Below are 19,444 nucleotides of genomic sequence, written 5' to 3' on the forward strand. Positions count from 1 at the left end.
AATCAATTTCAGTAAAAGACTATGAAGGTGCAGGAAGAAAACATGGGACAAAGAAGAAATTTCCTTTATGAAATTTAATTAATAAGACAGATAGTTAAGTGCAAGGAGAGAGAAGGTTTAGAAAGAAATAACACTGTACACCAGGGATCCATGGAAGAGTTTAAAGTTTAGCTGATAAATGATTAAAATATTCATGGGCTGAAGAAGCATCAATTCCACCATTTCATTGCAGTCATAGTGAGGGAATCCACTCCCCCAAACAATTTAATCAGCCAGAGTAGTAAAAAAAACGCCAACCAATTTAATCATTCTCAACTAAAACATACATGCATCCATCACAAGGATAAGGTGCTAAAGTGACATGCACTAGTTCAGTTCTAGAACCCTAGAATACCTGTATCTCAAGAAAACCACACGCTAAGCACGAAAGAAACAGCAACTTATACATAAGGAAGGGAAGGGTTTCCTTCCAAATAATTATACTCAAATAACATTTTGAAGCAATTATTTTGAATGGCATAATTACAGCGTTTAAAAAAGTATAGTTGTATATACTAATATCTCCTGAGGCCATCAATGTGGAAGCTATATCAAGGCGCAGGCATGAATTGCGGAGTATAAACAACAGGAACCTATCAATGTCTCAGCTATTTCCTGTGACCAAAGAACATATGTTGAAGCTGTGGGTTTTGCACGTCACAGTCGCATTGAAGATCCACGGCTTCATCTCTCTTCTCATCATGAGCCAGGTGTTTGATTCTCTAACAGTAAAAAGTATATGGTAAGAAAGCATACAGGGAAAAAATAAGTATGGGCAGTCAGCATGATCCAGGCAGTGGGTAATTTCTTCATTTAATATTTTATTTATTTCTCGAGATAGGGTGATTTATGCATTTGGACCCCAAACAATGACTTGTTATTATCAATTCAAGTAAACCCATTTGTTCCGTATGAATTTCTAAACTGTGCTTGGTTAAGTAGGTGGACAGTGAGGTACAGGAAAAATACAGAACTAGAATGAAAATGATTTTCAGTAAGTATTAAAAGAAAATTGCTTCCTTATAAATTGAATTTAAATCTAACTCATCCCCAAACTAGCTCACTAGATAAGAGTTGCCATACGTATACATACACTATTTTGGTCACAGTTAATATGAGATTTTTAATACACCTTACCTACCCGTAGTTAAGGATAGTACATTCTGGTGACGAAAGACTTGATAAGCTCACCAAATACTACGAAATAGACTTCAATAACTGCTTAGAACATTCTGGTATCGATGACCTGATAAGCTCAACCATGAGATGAGGCATTGCCTCCACACTTTTATATACACCATTTTAACCAACATTTTCCATCCCATACATTTATTCAACCAAAAAGTGTGCAGAAGTTTGCATTCAAACTGATCTGTATTTTCAACCCATTCAACCTAATAGGGTACTATTCCGAATGTTAGGCATCAGTTATTAATTCTGTTACAAAGTTGAATGATAATGTTATACATTTAGGTCAGTTAAAAATCTGGCTCAGATGCCAAAATAGTCGTACTCTAATCTCTTACTTCTTGAAGCAAGTTCATTTAATTAAGTTGTTTCCGTTATTAGCAGGCTTTAGCAGGCTTAGAAAGCGATCCCCAATTTCTTTCACTCGCACAGTTGTACAACAAAGCTCCTATTAAGAAAGGAGATCACAGTAGATAACTGTATCATGGTATTGATAAGTTGGCTTTCCAACACTCCCCCTCACACCAAGACTTCCAACCTAGAGGGCAACAATGAGCAAGTTGGCAGAATACATGCATCTTGGATAGAATCTGACATTATCCTAAAAATTGGTCTTAAGATCAAATTTAACCTTACAAAAGCTGTTCAAGTTTTATAATTATAAATCTTTTCTAATGTCAAATGTCTCTATCGAAGAGAAAATTTCATTGAGAACAACACCACTAGCTTTGTCAACTCAAGGATATTTTCATTATGTTTTTCTGAGGTTTTTTGATAAAATATACATGTCATAAGCTTGGGGCATATGACCTATATTCTCCAACATGAATGGGAATTTGGGAAAACAAGTAATATATAAATAGGGTAATAGGCTAGTGAAATCTTGTAATTATGGTAGTTACGTTATTTTTTATCCATCATAATATGTCAGTTCCTTGGAGATAAAGGAGCAGATGGACTAATGCTAAAAGGTTGAATTTCAGATTTTCTAATATCTATAGAGAAGGTAATAGGTGTGCTGATAATTTGGCTAACTATGGTATTAGAGGTGTTGATTTTATTTGGTGGGAGGGAATTCTCCCTGGTATTTCTTATGATAATTGTTAGAGATAGATTTGGGCTTCCACATTTTAGGCTTTCCAGTGGGTTTTGATTGGGTTTGCCCCTTTTGTATTTTTTTTTCTTTTATATACGGTATCAGGAATGCTGCAAAATACAGCCTATAGTGCTAACCCAGTCGATTTATAGCCTGTATAGTGATGCTTTAGTATTCTTATTTTCATTTTAAATAAATTTATCCTTTATCCATGCAATAAAATTAATTCTACACAACAGTCTACTGAATTCCATCGTGTAATTCAGACTCAGAATCACAGCTTCAATCAAATGTCTCGTCTTTATCTAAATAATTAATTAATGTTTTCATAATCCTAAAGGTAGATTGACAATGCTAAAGCAAAAAGAAGGAATAAGAATCTAACTCTCCGCACTCTTCGTAACACTTACTGCGGTTAAATCTTTTGTCTATAGTTTGCATAGCAACAGAATGAGACCGTGGACCGTGACTTAATCTAATATCAAAAATCAAGAATTTTTAGCATGAATACCCAAGCTACTCAATTATACATGACAATAATTCAAATGTGTTCCACCAAAGAGAACTAGGATTTCTATATTGTTCAATGAAAGCGCTAGAAGTACACACCTCCAAATTGATGTTCCAACCGAGCCACAATGTGTTTCCCATAAGTGTATTTCTTCAAAGCATGAGCATGAATTCTTACATGAGCAAGTAACATTGCTTGCTGTTTTTCAGAACAGATATCAATGACCTTCTGGACCACATAATTAGCAAATTGATCTTTCATCATTATCTACAATGAAAACCAAAATACAACAAAGTAAGTGTACATACCCCAAAGGTGTATGCATTAATACAACACAATCCAATTAACTAGTAACTTAGCATTGTTCATGCCAGAAGTAACGCAAAAAATTCAACATTTGTAATGATTTAGAATTTTGAGGAGATCAACATCAAATATGAAAGATCAATGTAGAATTAGAAATAGACCGAAAGGGTTGTTTGGCAACTTTGAAAATATATATCTATGTAACGAGGCTCTATAAGATTTTTTAAAAGTGTAATCTTGTGTGAACAATATATGAACATTTTACAACCAGAAAATGAGTCTCTCCTTCCATGAAAGACTCTAAAAGCATCAAACAGTCTTCCCAAAACTAAATTTATTGTTAAAACATATTTCAAAGCTTGTGGGGAATCTCCTTCAACATCAAACTAAACAAAGATGCTGGGGAGTGAAGCTTTTTTCTAGAATGGAACAACTAGACATTCTAAAGAACAAGTAATGCGTAAATTGCCTTTGTATGTTTAAACTTACCAATAAATTATCACTTTGTTCACCATGCCCAAATATCTCTGCAATTAGCATCTCCCGTTCAGTGGCATCACCATACTCCAAACATTTTTCTACAACATTTGAAGCAAACTTATGCTGGCTTAATTCAACAATATGTCCTGACAACTTGCTGATAATTTGGCTCCTTTCTTGAGGCTTTCCTCTCTCCAAGACATGCTGTTGTGACATAATGAAAGTACTAAAGCATAAGAAATTAAGCAAAATTGACATATGAAAGGGAAGCAAAACACAAACACAAAAACTGAGTCCAAAGTAACTAACACTAACAATATGAACCATCAATTCATGAAACATTATCACTTTTTTATAAGGGATATTAATGCTGATCTCCTTGAGGTTACTGTTAATTACACTGGCACCCTTTTTTTATAGGAAAAGAACATCAACCTCCCTTGCTTTATTATTTTCCAGGTTATCGTGTACCTGTGTACGTTCTGAACCAAACAATAGGGGAGGTATGTGAAAACAACATTTTTTGAATCAAATATAGTCCAAGCATAATTAGCACAAATATTGAAGGAGGTCAATGTAATTCGCCCTTTTTGTAATGAGAAGCTCACTGTGAGAGAATACACACTACAATTATAGAAGACGAAAAAAATCCCAATCAGTAAGAATATGGAAACTAAATAATTAAATTTGGGAACAGAGATCTAGGGAATACGTTTGGGAAAACAGAAAATTTGAGAGGGACTAGAAATAAAAGTATACGAACAGTTGAATAAAAAGGGAGTAAAAAAAGAATAGAAAGTGAAACATCAATGTAGCACTTGCTGAGGTTGTTAAGGATTTATTCAGCCAGTGTGCAGATTCTGTAATTTATAATTGTGGACAGATAAAAGGACATCACATTCTAACTTCTCAGTTTCTTTTTACTATGAACCATAAACATCTGAAGCTAAAAATTAAATTATTGTTTAGGAGAGAATAGTGAGCAGGTACCTGTGTAACATAATTGCCATACTGGTCCTGAGCAAGATCACAAACTGACTCCAAGATTTCATCCACAATAAACTGACATTGACTCTCATCCGTGCAATGTTCTAGTACTCTCTACAGGAAATATAATCGTATGATTGAATGCATGACCAAACAAAAACATCTTTTTTAGGAAGAAAGGGAATGAAATAATTTTACCTGTATTACTCGACATCCATAGGGATGCATCGATAAAATAGCAACTTGACCACAAAATGCAGATAGTATAAAATTAATTTTTTTGGTTGGAATTGATTCGATGCACTTTTGAATTACATGGTTACCGTTTTGGTCACGAACACATCTCATAACATTTCCATCTAGCTCATGAACAAGCTGAGCTTTCTGTTCAAGCTCAATAACCTCAAGTGCCTGCATGGACATAAAATATAAATAATAATTTATTTTCTAATATACAATAACAGACAACCCATTTTAAGAACATAATTTGTTAAAACCTCAACCTGAATGCTTAACTATGATATGCATATGCCCAAAGAATTAATAAATGTCAACTACAAATGTTAATGCTATGATTCAATGACAGAACCAAAGTCAGAGAGAGAAAAATCCATAACCAAAGCTTCCACACAGATTTAAATAGTGGTGGCCTGTCAAACATGCCAATGAAATATATGTATACTAATGTCCAGAGCTATATAATCATCATAAATTATAGATTATATACCTTTTGGATTACACGACAGCCATACATCTGCAGACTTAGAGGCAGTATCTGGCCAACCAGTCGATCTGCAAGTTCCCTCCTCTGTTCAGGGCTTCCATACTCAAAAAACTAAGCACATGCAAAGGGAAAAATTAGACCAAACAAAATACATTCTAACTATTCATAAGATTTCTTAAGGCTAATGACAATATACATCACTTCAAAAACAAACCTTCTGTATTACGTAGTTACCAAATACATCAGTCATTAATTTAGAAGCATGTGGGAGAACCTCCTTAAACACCAATGTCTTCTCTTCAATACTACAATTTTCCAACTTCTGCTGTATAAATCGACTTCCATGCTGATCAGAGCTGGAGTCAAAAACCACAGCAAAAATAATTATCAAAGCCATGAAACTGATCAATTAGACAGCTGGAAAGACAGCTAAAAGGTTACTTGCCTAAATTCAACAATATGTCCAATAATATCAGATAGCTCAAATCTTCGACCTTTGCCAGATTTTAAGTCTTCAAGAAAATTAACAATTTTGGGGTCATGACCACCATCAAATGATCTCTGACCTTGCCATCCAGATATTATGCCTCCATTTCTACCAGAAGCCGGGGAAAGTTTTATTTCATTATTACCACCTAGATGGCCTGGACTTCCTTCTGGGTATCCAGATAAAACTGGGCTTGGAAGTGGTGAACTTGGATACTGCATTAAAAATCCCATGTTTGGCATGTGTCCAAAATAACTAGGAATCAATAATCCACCTCTTCTTGAGTTCATATTAGTAGCAGATCTTTGATCAGGTAATTTTTTATCATCCAAATAAGTACCAGTACTGGGCCTTTTTTGTGAATCATAAGGGTTAATTTGGTTAACACTACTTGCTCTAGGTGCCAGTGGATCAAAATGACCAGAAATACCATATCCCTCCACAAAAGGCTGCTGCTGATATTGCATGTACATGGGATCACCAAAAGAAGGCTGCAGAGGAAATCCAAATTGCCCAAGGTACTTGTTTGCCTGTACCATTTCAGTTCCATGTGAAATGTTTCCCCCAGTTGAAACCCCAGGCGTTAGTGGATTATAACTAGAACTAGTAGCTCCATCAACAACAAACGGTACAGCACCATGAGGAGGGTATGCAGTAACATATGGAGGAAAAGCTGTCGGATTTACAGTGTATCCACCAACATATTGTGGAGTATACATACCCGGGGTCTGCATATTTGTGTAAAATGGATTTGCTGAGTTCATATAAGCAGCTGCTGTGGCGTATAGGGGAGGTGTAAACCCAGACGACTGCAGTAGTGGCTGGACATTGGAGAACTTGCTTGAATTAAAAGGAAACTGTTCCCTACCAATATACACAGAATTTACATTTTGAGAATTGGCGTTAATATCAGATGCATTGTTTTGTTGCTGGAATCCTGCGTGTTGCATCTGGTAGCTAGTCTTCCACTTTTCTTCGTAACTCAGACTTTCTGAGCGTGGTAGATTAGATACACCAAGAGCCTTTAATTGAGAGGCAACAGAAGCAACATCTAAGTCATTAACACCAATGCTACCAGTCGATTCAAGAGATGAAGAGCTTGTAACTGGGGCATGGGTATCAACAATTGATGACACCCTTATACTATCCGCACCTACAGTAGTTTTAGCAGCTTCTACTGTAGTAATAGGGGGATCATGAGAAGAACTAGAACCGACTTCTAAGTCAATTGGTTTATCCACTAGTCCAGGACTTTCGGAAAGAGACTTATTATATACAGGTGACATGGTACGAGGGAAATCCTCCTGAAAGTTTGAGTATTGCACAAGAAAAATACGATTCACAGTCACAAATTTATACACAAGGAGGCAAAAAATTTAATTACTTTTACAACTCAGAAAATCAGAAAGATAAAAATACCACAACTGTGGGATTAATACCCACTGCTATAAGCACACGGCAAAATAAACTAGAGAAAATAAATGGAAAATAAACATGATAATCATACTATTTGTTAGAAAGAAAATTAAGGGACTTAAATATGCATTTATACAAGCAGAAAAGAAAATTGAACGGATTTTACAAAATTAGCATAATCACCTGAATTAAATCAACAACGTTTTTAGGTTGAGATACCAATGAAGCCGCATCAGGTCTACGCCACAATCCGCTCACCTTAATCAATTCATCATCATATGGCTGTTGGTGTGATTCATCTTCCAACTCCTCCTTGTGTGTGGAAAGTGTCCTTTGAGGCAAATGTAAGGAATTTTTATCACTATCATCAGCAGCAGACATTCTCCAGTTATTTCTAAAACTGCCAATATGACGTCCTAGATGACGGTTTTCCCAGGATGTAAGCGGGGGAGGAAGTCTAGGGTTTAGGTTGACATTGGAACTGTAATATGCCAAATAAGCTGGATCTGCTCGCAATTGGTCTTCAGACTCACAATTTTGCACAACACTGCTTAGAGCTGCAAAGCTTGCATTCTGGGTGATGATCTGCTGGGGTAAGAGGTTTTCTATGGCCAAAAACGAGCCTTCTATGCTGGGAGGTGCACTGCCACTTCGATTTGGTGTCAGATCCTTTCTCCCACCATGGAACCTATGGCCATTCAAAAGTATACCCAAATCCTCTGTCGCCATGTTGCGAGATGTTGAACCGAAAGCTGTAGCTTCCTTATGTGAGGGCCATTTACCCCCAGCTTCAGAGATTCTAATTGGACTCTCAGTTGCCATACTACTGTAAGATTAGCTGTCCCCTTCTTTTGTAATGAAAATTACAAATATCACATTGCATCCTAAAGACCATCCAAAATCAGCAAGTCAGTAAATTCTCTTATCAAGAAATGCGTCATAACACTAACTACAGTTTATTCAAACAAACAATAACTCCAGCCAATTAATACAACTAGTGCTAAAAAAGCCATTAACTCAATTCTTCCACATAAATTTGCAGGAGCATTGAGTAAAAACTCAATTTCACTGAGGCAACAGCACATATCAACTAACTAATACAAAACAAATAACCACCATGCATGACATCACACTGAAAAACAAGAACTTCAACTATGATCCGTGTCATGCATCCATCCATGCACAACATCAAACATTTCATAAAACCATAAATTACAAAAATACTCAGACAAAAAACATCAAAAGCACTCCATGCCTATATATTCAATTAAAAAAGAAAAGTAAAAAACAAACAAACTACACAACAGACAAGCGCTTCTTCTGGTCAAAGAAACACGTCCCAGTCGTTGACCATACAAGCATACACACAACAATCACACACACAGCTTCAAAACCTACCACGATTATCATCACCATAACACGTAAAGGAAAACAAGGTAAATTCCATGCAACACACGAACAGAGAGCAACCTCGAAATCAAAATAGAGAAACTAGTTGAAGAAATATCAGAGCAAGAGAGAGAAGGAGAACCTGATGAGATGGTGAAGATTCACTGTTTCAAAACCCTAAATTGATCGCACAGCAAGAGAGATATTGATGGGTTTGAGTTTTGAGGTGTAACGAAAGAGTGCAATGAGGAAGAGGAGCAGAGGATTTATTTTTCACTTGTTTTGAATTTTTAAATATATAGAAAAGAGAAGAAACAAAAGCTGCTGTTTCTTGTTTTTTTTTTTCTTCTGCAAATGGATAATAGAAAAGAAAATCGCTTTTGCTATTATTATTTTTCTTTGGTCTGTGTCGTTAGAGTCAGAATGGGACAAACATGGAAACTAAACTTCTTCATAATATCACTATTACTGTCCATCATTGTTTCAACCCTAACAATAAATAATTGAAATCATGAAGCTTTTACGCAACATAATAGTATTAATGACTCAAAAAAAAATCTGTGATTTTGTTATTGATAATAAAGTCATGTGTATTATATCAAAATATGTTTTATAATTGTATATATATTTGAACTATTTAATAAATTTATATTTTGACAAAATATATTTAATAATTTTTAAAATGACTTAAAAATTTATTATATTTAATAATATATAAAATTAAATTATTCTTTTAAAATGTAAAATATTAATGTTAATATACTACATTAATTGAAAGACAAAAATGACTAAGTAAAATATTGTCCTGCTTGTATTTTAAGATAAAGAAGGGAAAAAATGTGTGAAATAAGATAAATAAAAGAAGGAATGAAGTCTGAAATTTAAATGAGACTGTATTTATGCATTCTATTAAAAAAATTATAAAAAGTAATCTTATAAAATATTATCTTTATATATATTTTTTAACTACCATGGACTTGTAAGTTGCAAAATGATTCAATTGAACAATAACAACAATTAGTATTATATAGATTAAAATTATTTTGTAAAATATAAATTCAATGTTAATAATATATAAAAATTAATTAAATAATTTTATATTTTAAAAATATTATATTTAATAATAATATATATTATTTAAATTTTAACACATTTAAATTAATTTTATATTTTTGATTGAATTTAAATTTGCTGTTATCAAACATAATAAATTTCAATATATTTGACGAAAGTTGTATTTTAATAATATCGCGTATTTAAATTTATTGTATACTTATAGATGATTTTCATTTTATAATGTTATAGTATGCAATATACAAATTGTGTATTCAAATTTAAATTAACTTTTAAAGAAAAGTAATGTTAATACATATACATAATATTTAATTAATGAATAATGTAATATTATAAATTAAAAAATATAGTATAGAGAATATATTTATAGTTTTGTAATTTCAAAATTTAATTCAACTCAATTATTATAACATTGAATGTCTTACATTAAATATGAATTTGTTTAAATACATAAATATTTAGTTGATGCACATACTCACCTTGTGTTGTGTCATTGTACATCTTTCCTTTCTTTCTTTATATACTTCTAACAAACAGTGAATAAATTCTCAATCACATTGATAAAAAATATGATAAATAACTACATGACCATTTAATATCATATAATAATTGTTTTTTCTCTAAATAAAAACTACCTATACAATCTATAATAAGAGGGAATGCAACAGAATAAATAAATAAATAAATACTTTATTTATCTAACAGACAAAAAAAAGTTATTTAATTTTTGAAATTGATAAAAATAATTAAAAATTGACCAAACCCAAGAACACTTTATACATATCAGAAAGGCCTAAACCCTGATTTTGTCTCAATGTATTATTTACTGTAGCTAAGAGACTTTTTCAGTGTTCAGTTTTGTGTTGGTCCATCTTATTCTTCTTTCTACTTCATGGCAACAGAGGCTAATGAGAGTACACAGATGAACACCCTTGTAGTTAGAAAAGGGTGTTTTGGTCTCCCCACCGGTTGCCCTCAATGCTTATCCGCCTATATTTTTCTCAAGTTCTCTCAAGTTCCCTTCAACTTGGATTATCACCCTAACTACCCTGATTCTGGTAAACTTCAATCTTCATCTCTTTTATGCCAGAAAAGAAACAATGATTATTCAATTATTCCTTTTATCTATTTTCTTTTTGAAGTTTAGGCCTTTTAATCATTTGATTGTGTTTGAGGCTTCTGGGTGGGTAATCTTTCTTACATTCATATCCCGTCTGATTAAGTTTCTTCCTTTTTGCTATTCTTGTTCTTTCTTGACATATGGGTGTTTCAATTTGTTTGTTGTATTTTTTATTGTTATTTTCATTTTGGCTGTATTTTTTGGCGTTTAGATCAGATTCCCTACTTTGAGACGGGAGATTGTGTGACATACAATAATGAGAAGGAGGGGATAATTGAGAGCTTGAAAAGGGATGTTGGTGATTTAGATAGTGGTATTTCTTCTCTCCCTGATTGGATGGCAACCAAAGTGTTGCTCACCACATGGCTTGCTGATGCACTGGAGTATGAACTGTGGGTGGGATGTAGTGGTTCCTCTGCTAATAAGATCTATTATTCTGATCTTCCCTGGCCTATAGGGCGGATCCTCTATTGGAAGAAAGCTCTTTGGGTGATGCAGAAACATGGGATAAGTAAAGAAAATGCTGAAAAGAAGGAAGAAGAGGTTAGTTTCTCTTGAACTTTGCTCACAACACTTGAGACTGGGACAAGTTCTCTCTCCTGTTCCATTTCTAAACATTGCTTACAAAAGGTGAATTTTATTTAGTATCTAACCTTTGTTCCAATATTTTCCTTTTACTTAACAGTGTTTATGTCTGTGATTTTTAATCTTACGGAGCTGTCTCTGGTCAACAGATTTATGGGAGAGCAAACTCTGCATATGATGCTCTGTCAACTTTGTTAGGGGAGCAAAACTACCTTTTCGAAAATAGGTTCTCTGCTGGCGTTATGTTATATAGAGCAATATGTGCTACTATTTTGGGTTCCTTTCATATAGAGATCAAGTTTTGACTTTGAACTCCTAGTAATGTATTTTGTATGCCTGTTTATGCAGGCCATCAAGCTTGGATGCTATTTTTCTTGCTCATGCATTAGTTATTCTTCAAGCTTTACCCGTGAGTTAAGTTATATCAGTAATTTTGCCATGATTTTGGTATATACTTTTTAAGATAGTATGATACTCTGGCAACTAATGCGATACCCATTTGAGTAAGAAATCCCCTATCAATAAGAATTGAACAGTGAATCTATGTATTGTGGCATGTGTCCAAAGGAACTTACAATTGCTAGCATTCATTTGACAGATACTTTGCTTTAACATCAGGAAGAATTGTACTCACTGAATCTATAAGTACTAGAGTTAGGATCCCAGAATTATTGAGTACAAGTCTCATAATAGAATTGGTAAAGTAATTCATGGTTAAGCAAACTTAAAGCTGGGAGTTTGAAAGGTTCTCTGTCTGGTGAAAATGAATTCATTGCCCAATTATATTGAAGTTACAACATGTCATGTTTATATAGTACAGAAACTGGACTCAGTAGATTCTAACTGAAGCTGTTATCAGATGATAACAAAGATAGTTAGAGAAGCCACCTGTCAAATATCTTCTAAATCTATTCAACTACTGCTGTTCAAGTAAAGTAAAAATAAATGCCAGAGTAAAACTATACTCCAATATTTACTAGTCTTGTAATAGAACAGTAAAGTAATTATTGGTTATGCAAACTTACAGTTGAGCTGAGAGTGAATTGAAAGACCACCGACCAACCATGGTTGTAAAGTGACAGTTGCTTGTGGGTGCATGAAAAGTTCATATTCTTCGGTGGCGCTGTAAATTTGATTGGCTGAACTGAGTGTAATTGGTGTTCTGGGATAAGCATCAGTTTTTCCTTTGGCTTCCTAGTAATGGAACCTTTAAATTGTGTTAGTGCAATTTATTTGATTATTATGGAAGAAACTTGTAGAAATTGGTTGATTTCTGTGGTTAATCTTCTCTCCAACACAGGTTTTGTTACCACTTTGTGGCAAAAATAGTAGTCAAATCTTATCCTCCTATGCGTGGTTGGTTATATGGATTAAAAGTCATTGTACTCTATCAAAACTGATAAATCCATTAAGGGTAAAGATATTTTCTAGTAATTTCTCTAAAAGTTTCCTTTGGTCTTCCTCTTCCTTTTTCTAGTTCAAGTATATATTTTGTCTCATTGATACCTTATTGGCCCCTGACATTCATTGCCATGGATCATTGCTGGACTTATGTCTAGTTTGATAGGAATCCTGTGACCACACATTATGTCTGAAAACATTTCTTCATTTCATCCACTCATGCTTACATCCTTCTCAATTCCCCCAACCACTTTGTAAAGCAGATACAAGGTAGTAAGATACTTTCACCTTTCAACTTGTTTTACAACGCACTGACCAAATTTACTGCTACGTGACATTGAAACTTGCTTCTTGCGGACCTTAATAAAAAAACCCTTTCATTTAAAATTTTTTCTTCATATCACAAGTTTATAATTTGCTCCTTCTCTTAACTCATTAACTAGGATTGCATGATTGGAAAAAGAACCACACATTTAGTAACCTGCTCTTGAATGTTCTTAGTATGTCATTACTCAGTGTAAAAAGGTATGGACTAGAAGTGAATTCTTGCTTCAAAAATATTGCCATTACCTAGTAATGATTCTATGAAAGAAGGTTACATATACAGAAGGGTCCCTGTAAATGGGAGAATGATAGTTTATGATTCATCATTTCCTTTGTGTTGGGAATTGTTATTTTTAAAGCATAGCTGGATAATAGGAAATACTCTTGAACGAGGAAAACTGTGCAGGTAATGCTGCCTCAAAGGTGTGGCAAATCCTTTGCACTTTAATTGTTTTTGCTTTTGCTCTGTTCAACCCTTGAGATATCTTTTTGATTTTTTATCCTGAGCTAAGTGTTGTTTGTGTAACTGGCTAGCAGAAATTGTTTACTATAAAAGCACTGCAAAATTATATTTGAGGCAAATTTTTTAATTAATATGCTGCATTTATATACTACCAGGAATCATCAATTTTGCGGGTCAACTTTTTGGAACATACCATTTTGGTGAAATATGTGCAGCAATGCAATACAAAAATTATAGAAACTAGTGCTTTGCCTTCCAATTATCCAGATTTTCATGCAGAACCATCATCATCAGCTTCTAAAGGTCGTTCAACTTCAGGTAAGATATTTTTAGGATTTATTTCATGGATTTCCTTGAAAAGTGTAACTACTGCATATTTCTTTTCCTTTCGTGTTAAATGACGAGCACACTCATCTCTCTCTCTCTCTCTCTTTTATATATATATATATATATATATATATATATATATATATATATATATCCGAATAAGTTGCAGTAATGAATATATTGGAAAGTTGTGGCTTATAGTACTCTGGCTTGATATTATAGCAATAGGACTGTACCATTTCTATAACTACTACGAAATATTCCTGGTATAGAGTGGAATATTCTGAAATGTTCATGTTTCCGGTTGCTGAGTGTTATATGAATGAGTTTAACAAAACCCCCTTCATGGTAATTAGTTGCCATATTTACAGAACAAATGAAACAAGCCATGAACATGGATACACAATGAATGATTCTAGGTTTGTGATCCTGTTCTCTGATCACATGCTTTTTCATCACAAGCAACAATAGTAGGCGAGGCCAGTTACATGGATCACACTACACCATTGAGCTTATTAAAAGCCAATTCTTCTTGGATATTATTCACCATGAGATCCCTTTTAGTTTTCTCTAATATTTTTCTCGGTAATCCTTATCCTCCTTTTCATAGGGCTAAAACCATACAAGCTAGTCTCCTCATTGGTGCCCCTAGTAGCCTTTTCTTACATGTCCAAGCCACCTTAATCAATTTTCTATAATTTTTTCCTTGAATGTGCTGCACTAATTTCTCCTTTATACATTCATTTTGTATTTTCCCTTGTGTGACCACACGTCTTTTTAACATTTATTTATTTATTTTGTTTATTCCCACTTTTTCTCACCCCTTTAAAGTTTAATCGATCATGTTGCCGTATCATAAAATTTTTCCTTTTAAGCTTGCTAGAAATCTTGCAGTCACAGCCTTTCTCCGTTTTAAACCACCCGAGTTGTATTTTTCTGACATTTTCTTTAATTATTCCATTATTTTGTAATATTGGTCACAGATACTTCAATTTATAAACATGTATGACACATCTAGTTTTTACCTATACATCATTTTCCTCTTGTTTCTTACTAAAAATCTTGTTTCTTACTAAAAATCTTGTTTCTTACTAAAAATGCTATGCATATACCCTGTCTTCTACTCAAAAGAAATCCCGTTGCATATACTGTCTTCTGCGCACGCAAAATCCCTTTGAATTCAATGTTTGTCTCGATCAAGTTTAGAATAACCTCTTTTCTTGATTGCTCAATCTAAACTATATTATCTGAAAAGGAAAACATAATTTATGGATAATCTTTTGTAGAGATGGATCCAAAGTAGGTTCACGAAGAGGCCACTAATAATTTTTTTTTTATTAACTAGTAGGTAAATTGTCATATTTTATGAAATTAATTTCAAAATATAACTTTAAAATATTTCTAAAGAAGTATTTAAAATTATATATAAGGATATTAAATTTAAAATTGTAAAAATAAATTTGTCCATTTAATAAATAGTGGGTGACATAAGCAGTGGGGATGATCAAATGCAATATAGATGGTGCAGCAAGAGGAACACCTGACCAGCTGCTTGTACAAGGCAATTCAGGCGAGTACATAGGAGGACTTTTGGCCTTTATTGGCAATGCCCTCACTATTAGAGCTGAACTGATGACATTCTTGCCATAGAGTTAGCGTTACAGAGGGAATGAGAGAACCTTTGGCTAGAAACTGACTCCAGTTTAGTAACCAAGGCTTTTTTTTTAATATGAAGGTTGTACCTTGGGACATTATGAACAGATGGAAATGTTGCCTAATCAGAATTAGAAGAAAAACCGTGATGATATCTCACATTTATATGAAATGGAATAGATGCCCTTATATACTTACCAAGTTGGAATTGACTCTTACGCCATGTTTACACGGTTCCCCTCCCTACCTCGTACTTGTGGGAAAGACTTCTATAGAAATAGATTTGGCTTGCCAGAATGTAGATTCATCTTATGTTTGTTTGGTTCTTTTGGTGTTACATGGTTTTTGGCCTAGTTTTCCCATGATGTCTTCCTTTTCCTTTTTTATATATTATATATCCATCTCGAGTTCTAAGGTCAAAGATGGAATTTATTAAAAAAAAAGGTGGGTGACAAGAAGACGGAAAAAAAATCAAATCACACAAATAAAGGAAGATAAGTAAATTCAAAGCTTTTTATACTGTAGGTATAAAACTAGTGCTAGAGAAGAAAAATTGACAGATTCTATTGCAAAAGCTCTAGAAAAATGATGTAATAACTGATGAAAATGTTAAAATAATACTAGATGTAGTTCTAAAATATAAGAAATCCAATGAACACAAAGAAAAACAATAAGCACGGGAGAGAAACAAGAAGTTAAATCTAATATCCATTAAATTATACTTCTTCTGACATTATTTTCTAAGATAGTCTATAAACTAGAACCTTTTTTCTTGCAAACAAAATGTCTACTGTCGTTAGAAAACCTTCTACAAGACTTCTCTTGGCTCTTTATTATAGTAGTTTTCTTTTTCAAGCCTTTCTTTGCTTGGTTCGTTTAAAAACCATTTAATTTGATGCCTTAAGAAGCCATGTTAGCTTTTTCGTGAGTAAATAGATTAGCTTAATAGAAACATAAAAATGATTATATTCTATTTATTTGCATAAGAAGACGTGAGGTTTATTGGTCACTAAAGTAGTTTATATAATTTTTAGTCAAATGCACCTAAAGAGCTATAAATTTTATTGATAAATTTAAAAACAATTCAACTGATCTCTAACTTGGTAATGGAGATGGCAAAGAGCTAAAATAAAATAGTCAGAAAGTTGAAAATGATAAAGTTAAAAACAATTACACTCATCTGTAACTTGGTAATAGAAATGCCAAAGAGCTAAAATAAAATAGTCCGAAAATTGAAAATGATAACTCTTGGTGTTCGGCAATAGGTTTTTATAACTTTATACCTTTATTTTACTAAGAATGTTTATTACATTATGCTTGTTCACTTAGTTCATATCAAAATACAACATGGTCAAACATTGTACTATTCATTCTTTTTTCTTTTTACATTAACTCTTTAAACGAATTTGGTGTCTCCAAGGCACCAATGCTAGCTATTTCTACCTTAAATGCATGTTTCAACTCTTCGTTCTATTTATGGGGCTTTATATTTTGGAAACAAGCCTATTGTACTATTAATACATGATATAGCTACATGAAAATGTTGTATGTGCAACTTGCTTTGTTTATTTTAAAATAAAACTCATGTTAGGCATCACAGTGTTGTTAACATTTTAGCTATACTGACACTCCAAAAGACATCTATCATTTGTAATCGCATGAAAGTTTAGTAAACAAAAAGAAAAACGAAAAAAAAAACACGGAGTACCCAAATAAACTCGAGTAAAACAGATCTTCCCAAAAGACCTATACAATTCTGAATATAGGAAGAGAAAACGAATCAAAAAACAAAATGCCAAGAAAATCTGCAAATTGCTTTGTTACTACTTATATTCTTTCATATTTTAATGTAGTTTGATTCGTCTTTTTTTTGACAATCAGGTTCAAAGCCCAAGACTAAACCTAAAAGAAAGCCACAAACAAAGGAGGAGAAAACCTTTAGAAGAAGGGCTAAATATTTTGTGGTAGCACAGCTAGTTGCTGTTATTCTTTTCCTCAGTATCAGGTCTGGATCTGGTGATGATGCTTTGGAGTTAGATGATGTAGGCTATGATTTCGATGAATGAAAATGCATTCATTTGTTTATCTTCCTCTCAATGACAAAGCCTAGGCTGAATGCATGTTGAAGATGTGCATCCTTTTCTTGTGTATGGTCCAAATTTAGAAGTATGGAAAAGTACCATTCACATAGATTTTTCCTACAGGATCCATTTTCTCTATACATGATTTGGTTTCAGTAGATTGATCATTGTTTAATGAGTAGTAGCTATACTTTTTCATTGGATAATGGTGCAGGTTTGAGTTAGAGAAATGAACCATGACCTGAGTAAATCTGTAAGTCTTGCACTTGATTTTTGGGACCATTTTTACTGTTATTGTTCATACTTGAGGTAAGAGATAAGCCTGAAGGATAATAATAAAATTAGTTTGAAATGCATTAATTACATTTTCAAACACCAAGAAAGATCACACAATTAATTTATTTCCAACAAGCTCATGTTGGACATTATTATAAATTTTAACATTTTAGTTATGCTTACATTCCAAAGCCTATCAAATATTTATTACTATGTTCATCTTTTATAATTTTGTTGAGGAAGAATTTTGACAATTAGTTTTGAAAGTAAACCAGTTTTAAATATAACTAGTTTGAATACACATAGCTAGCTTCAAACATAATTACTTTGAACAAATTTTTCTAACAAATAAGATCTTTTAAATTAAAAATTGTACCATGTCAAAATATTTTATAGTTAAATTGTTCTAAGGGTTTTTAACTAAATAATACTACATTTATTTTTTAGTTAGGTGAACGTATCTAAAGATGTTAATGTAATGATAAAATTATATTCTGTCACACTGTAGTAGCTATTTATTTCAAATTATCTTAGTTGGAATTCTCCCATTGGATAAAAGTATTGCTATTAAGGGTGTTGGTTGAATAAGTTGGTGAGCTATTTAAGATGCAAACATGCTAAATTTGTTTTCATACTTTAAGAAACATGTTAGAACTTTTTTTTTACGAAGGAAAACACTATGTTCACATTTCTTTTTATAAAATATAAGGATTTTGATCTCATTTGATTGATTGTTGGAGATTAATTATTTTAGAAAAATGAAAATATTATTGAAGTGAATTATTTTTAGTAAAATCTTATTTCTTAATCCATCTTTTTGATACAAGATTATTTCTTATTGTGTCGAATTTTGTTTGTACATTTGTTGGAAAATATTAGTATAGTCATTATTCCATTAAAAAAAACAAACATCAAACAATATCATTTTATAGAAACAATTTTTTAAAAAGTTACATATGGCTGAAATTATGAAATTGGTTCTTTTTACACAATTTCCCACAATACTCAAATTCCTGAGTAGCCAAACTTTGATAATTATTGGAATCCCTAGATTTTGGTGCTCGAAGTACTTCCAAAACATGTGTACAACTGTATGCCATTTTCTTTAATTTTTCTATTCTCTGTTTATAGTACTTACATTATGGTGCTTGAAGTATTTACAACATTTCTATAAATGTAGCAATTTTTTCATTTGGTAATTTTTCTTCTTGAAGGAACCTATTTATAGAGAGGTCTAGTCTACAAATTAGTTGTTAGAAGGTTTGTCTGTCAAAGTCGTTGAAAATCCATATATGTTGTCATTTTCGTTGCAATTACTTTTTGACTGAGACTTTGACCATTTTTTCTTCTGGAATCTTTTCTTCTGATTTCCTTCTCAACATCATTTATTCTTGAATGTGATGCAAGAATAGTAGCTGGCGAAATTTTGGATTTTTCTTCATGAGAATCTTTGACAACTGATATCTGATCTTTTTCTATTCCTTGATCTTTTTCTATCATATATATACAATTTCTGA

General features: G+C 32.8%; 2 protein-coding genes across 3 annotated transcripts; one reads left to right on the forward strand and one right to left on the reverse strand.

The window, feature by feature from the left end:
- Positions 1 to 281: 281 nt before the first annotated feature.
- Positions 282 to 8,959, reverse strand: LOC124839820 (pumilio homolog 6, chloroplastic-like). Of its 2 annotated transcripts, none has more exons than XM_047315749.2 (10): positions 8,766 to 8,953; positions 7,418 to 8,118; positions 5,777 to 7,122; positions 5,546 to 5,687; positions 5,335 to 5,442; positions 4,806 to 5,018; positions 4,611 to 4,721; positions 3,630 to 3,824; positions 2,933 to 3,101; positions 282 to 761 (listed from the first exon to the last, which is right to left on the reverse strand). In XM_047315749.2, exons 2-10 carry the CDS (start codon positions 8,054 to 8,056, stop codon positions 739 to 741), a joined length of 2,946 nt encoding a protein of 981 aa, XP_047171705.2. In that variant the 5' UTR covers positions 8,057 to 8,118; positions 8,766 to 8,953; the 3' UTR covers positions 282 to 738. The 2 variants fall into 2 exon arrangements, with proteins under 2 accessions (XP_047171705.2, XP_087961947.1); XM_088105821.1 differs by lacking the exon at positions 282 to 761 and adding an exon at positions 791 to 1,285 and having other exon boundaries at positions 8,766 to 8,959.
- Positions 8,960 to 10,521: 1,562 nt separating this feature from the next.
- LOC124839819 (mitochondrial outer membrane import complex protein METAXIN-like) lies at positions 10,522 to 18,011 on the forward strand. The gene is made up of 6 exons (XM_047315748.2): positions 10,522 to 10,755; positions 11,029 to 11,360; positions 11,552 to 11,628; positions 11,751 to 11,811; positions 13,746 to 13,908; positions 17,452 to 18,011. Exons 1-6 carry the CDS (start codon positions 10,590 to 10,592, stop codon positions 17,634 to 17,636), a joined length of 984 nt encoding a protein of 327 aa, XP_047171704.1. The 5' UTR covers positions 10,522 to 10,589; the 3' UTR covers positions 17,637 to 18,011.
- Positions 18,012 to 19,444: the final 1,433 nt, after the last annotated feature.

This window comes from Vigna umbellata, chromosome 2, assembly GCF_029865625.1.
Source record: "Vigna umbellata cultivar VRB3 chromosome 2, Vumbellata_1.0, whole genome shotgun sequence".
NCBI lineage: Eukaryota > Viridiplantae > Streptophyta > Magnoliopsida > Fabales > Fabaceae > Vigna > Vigna umbellata.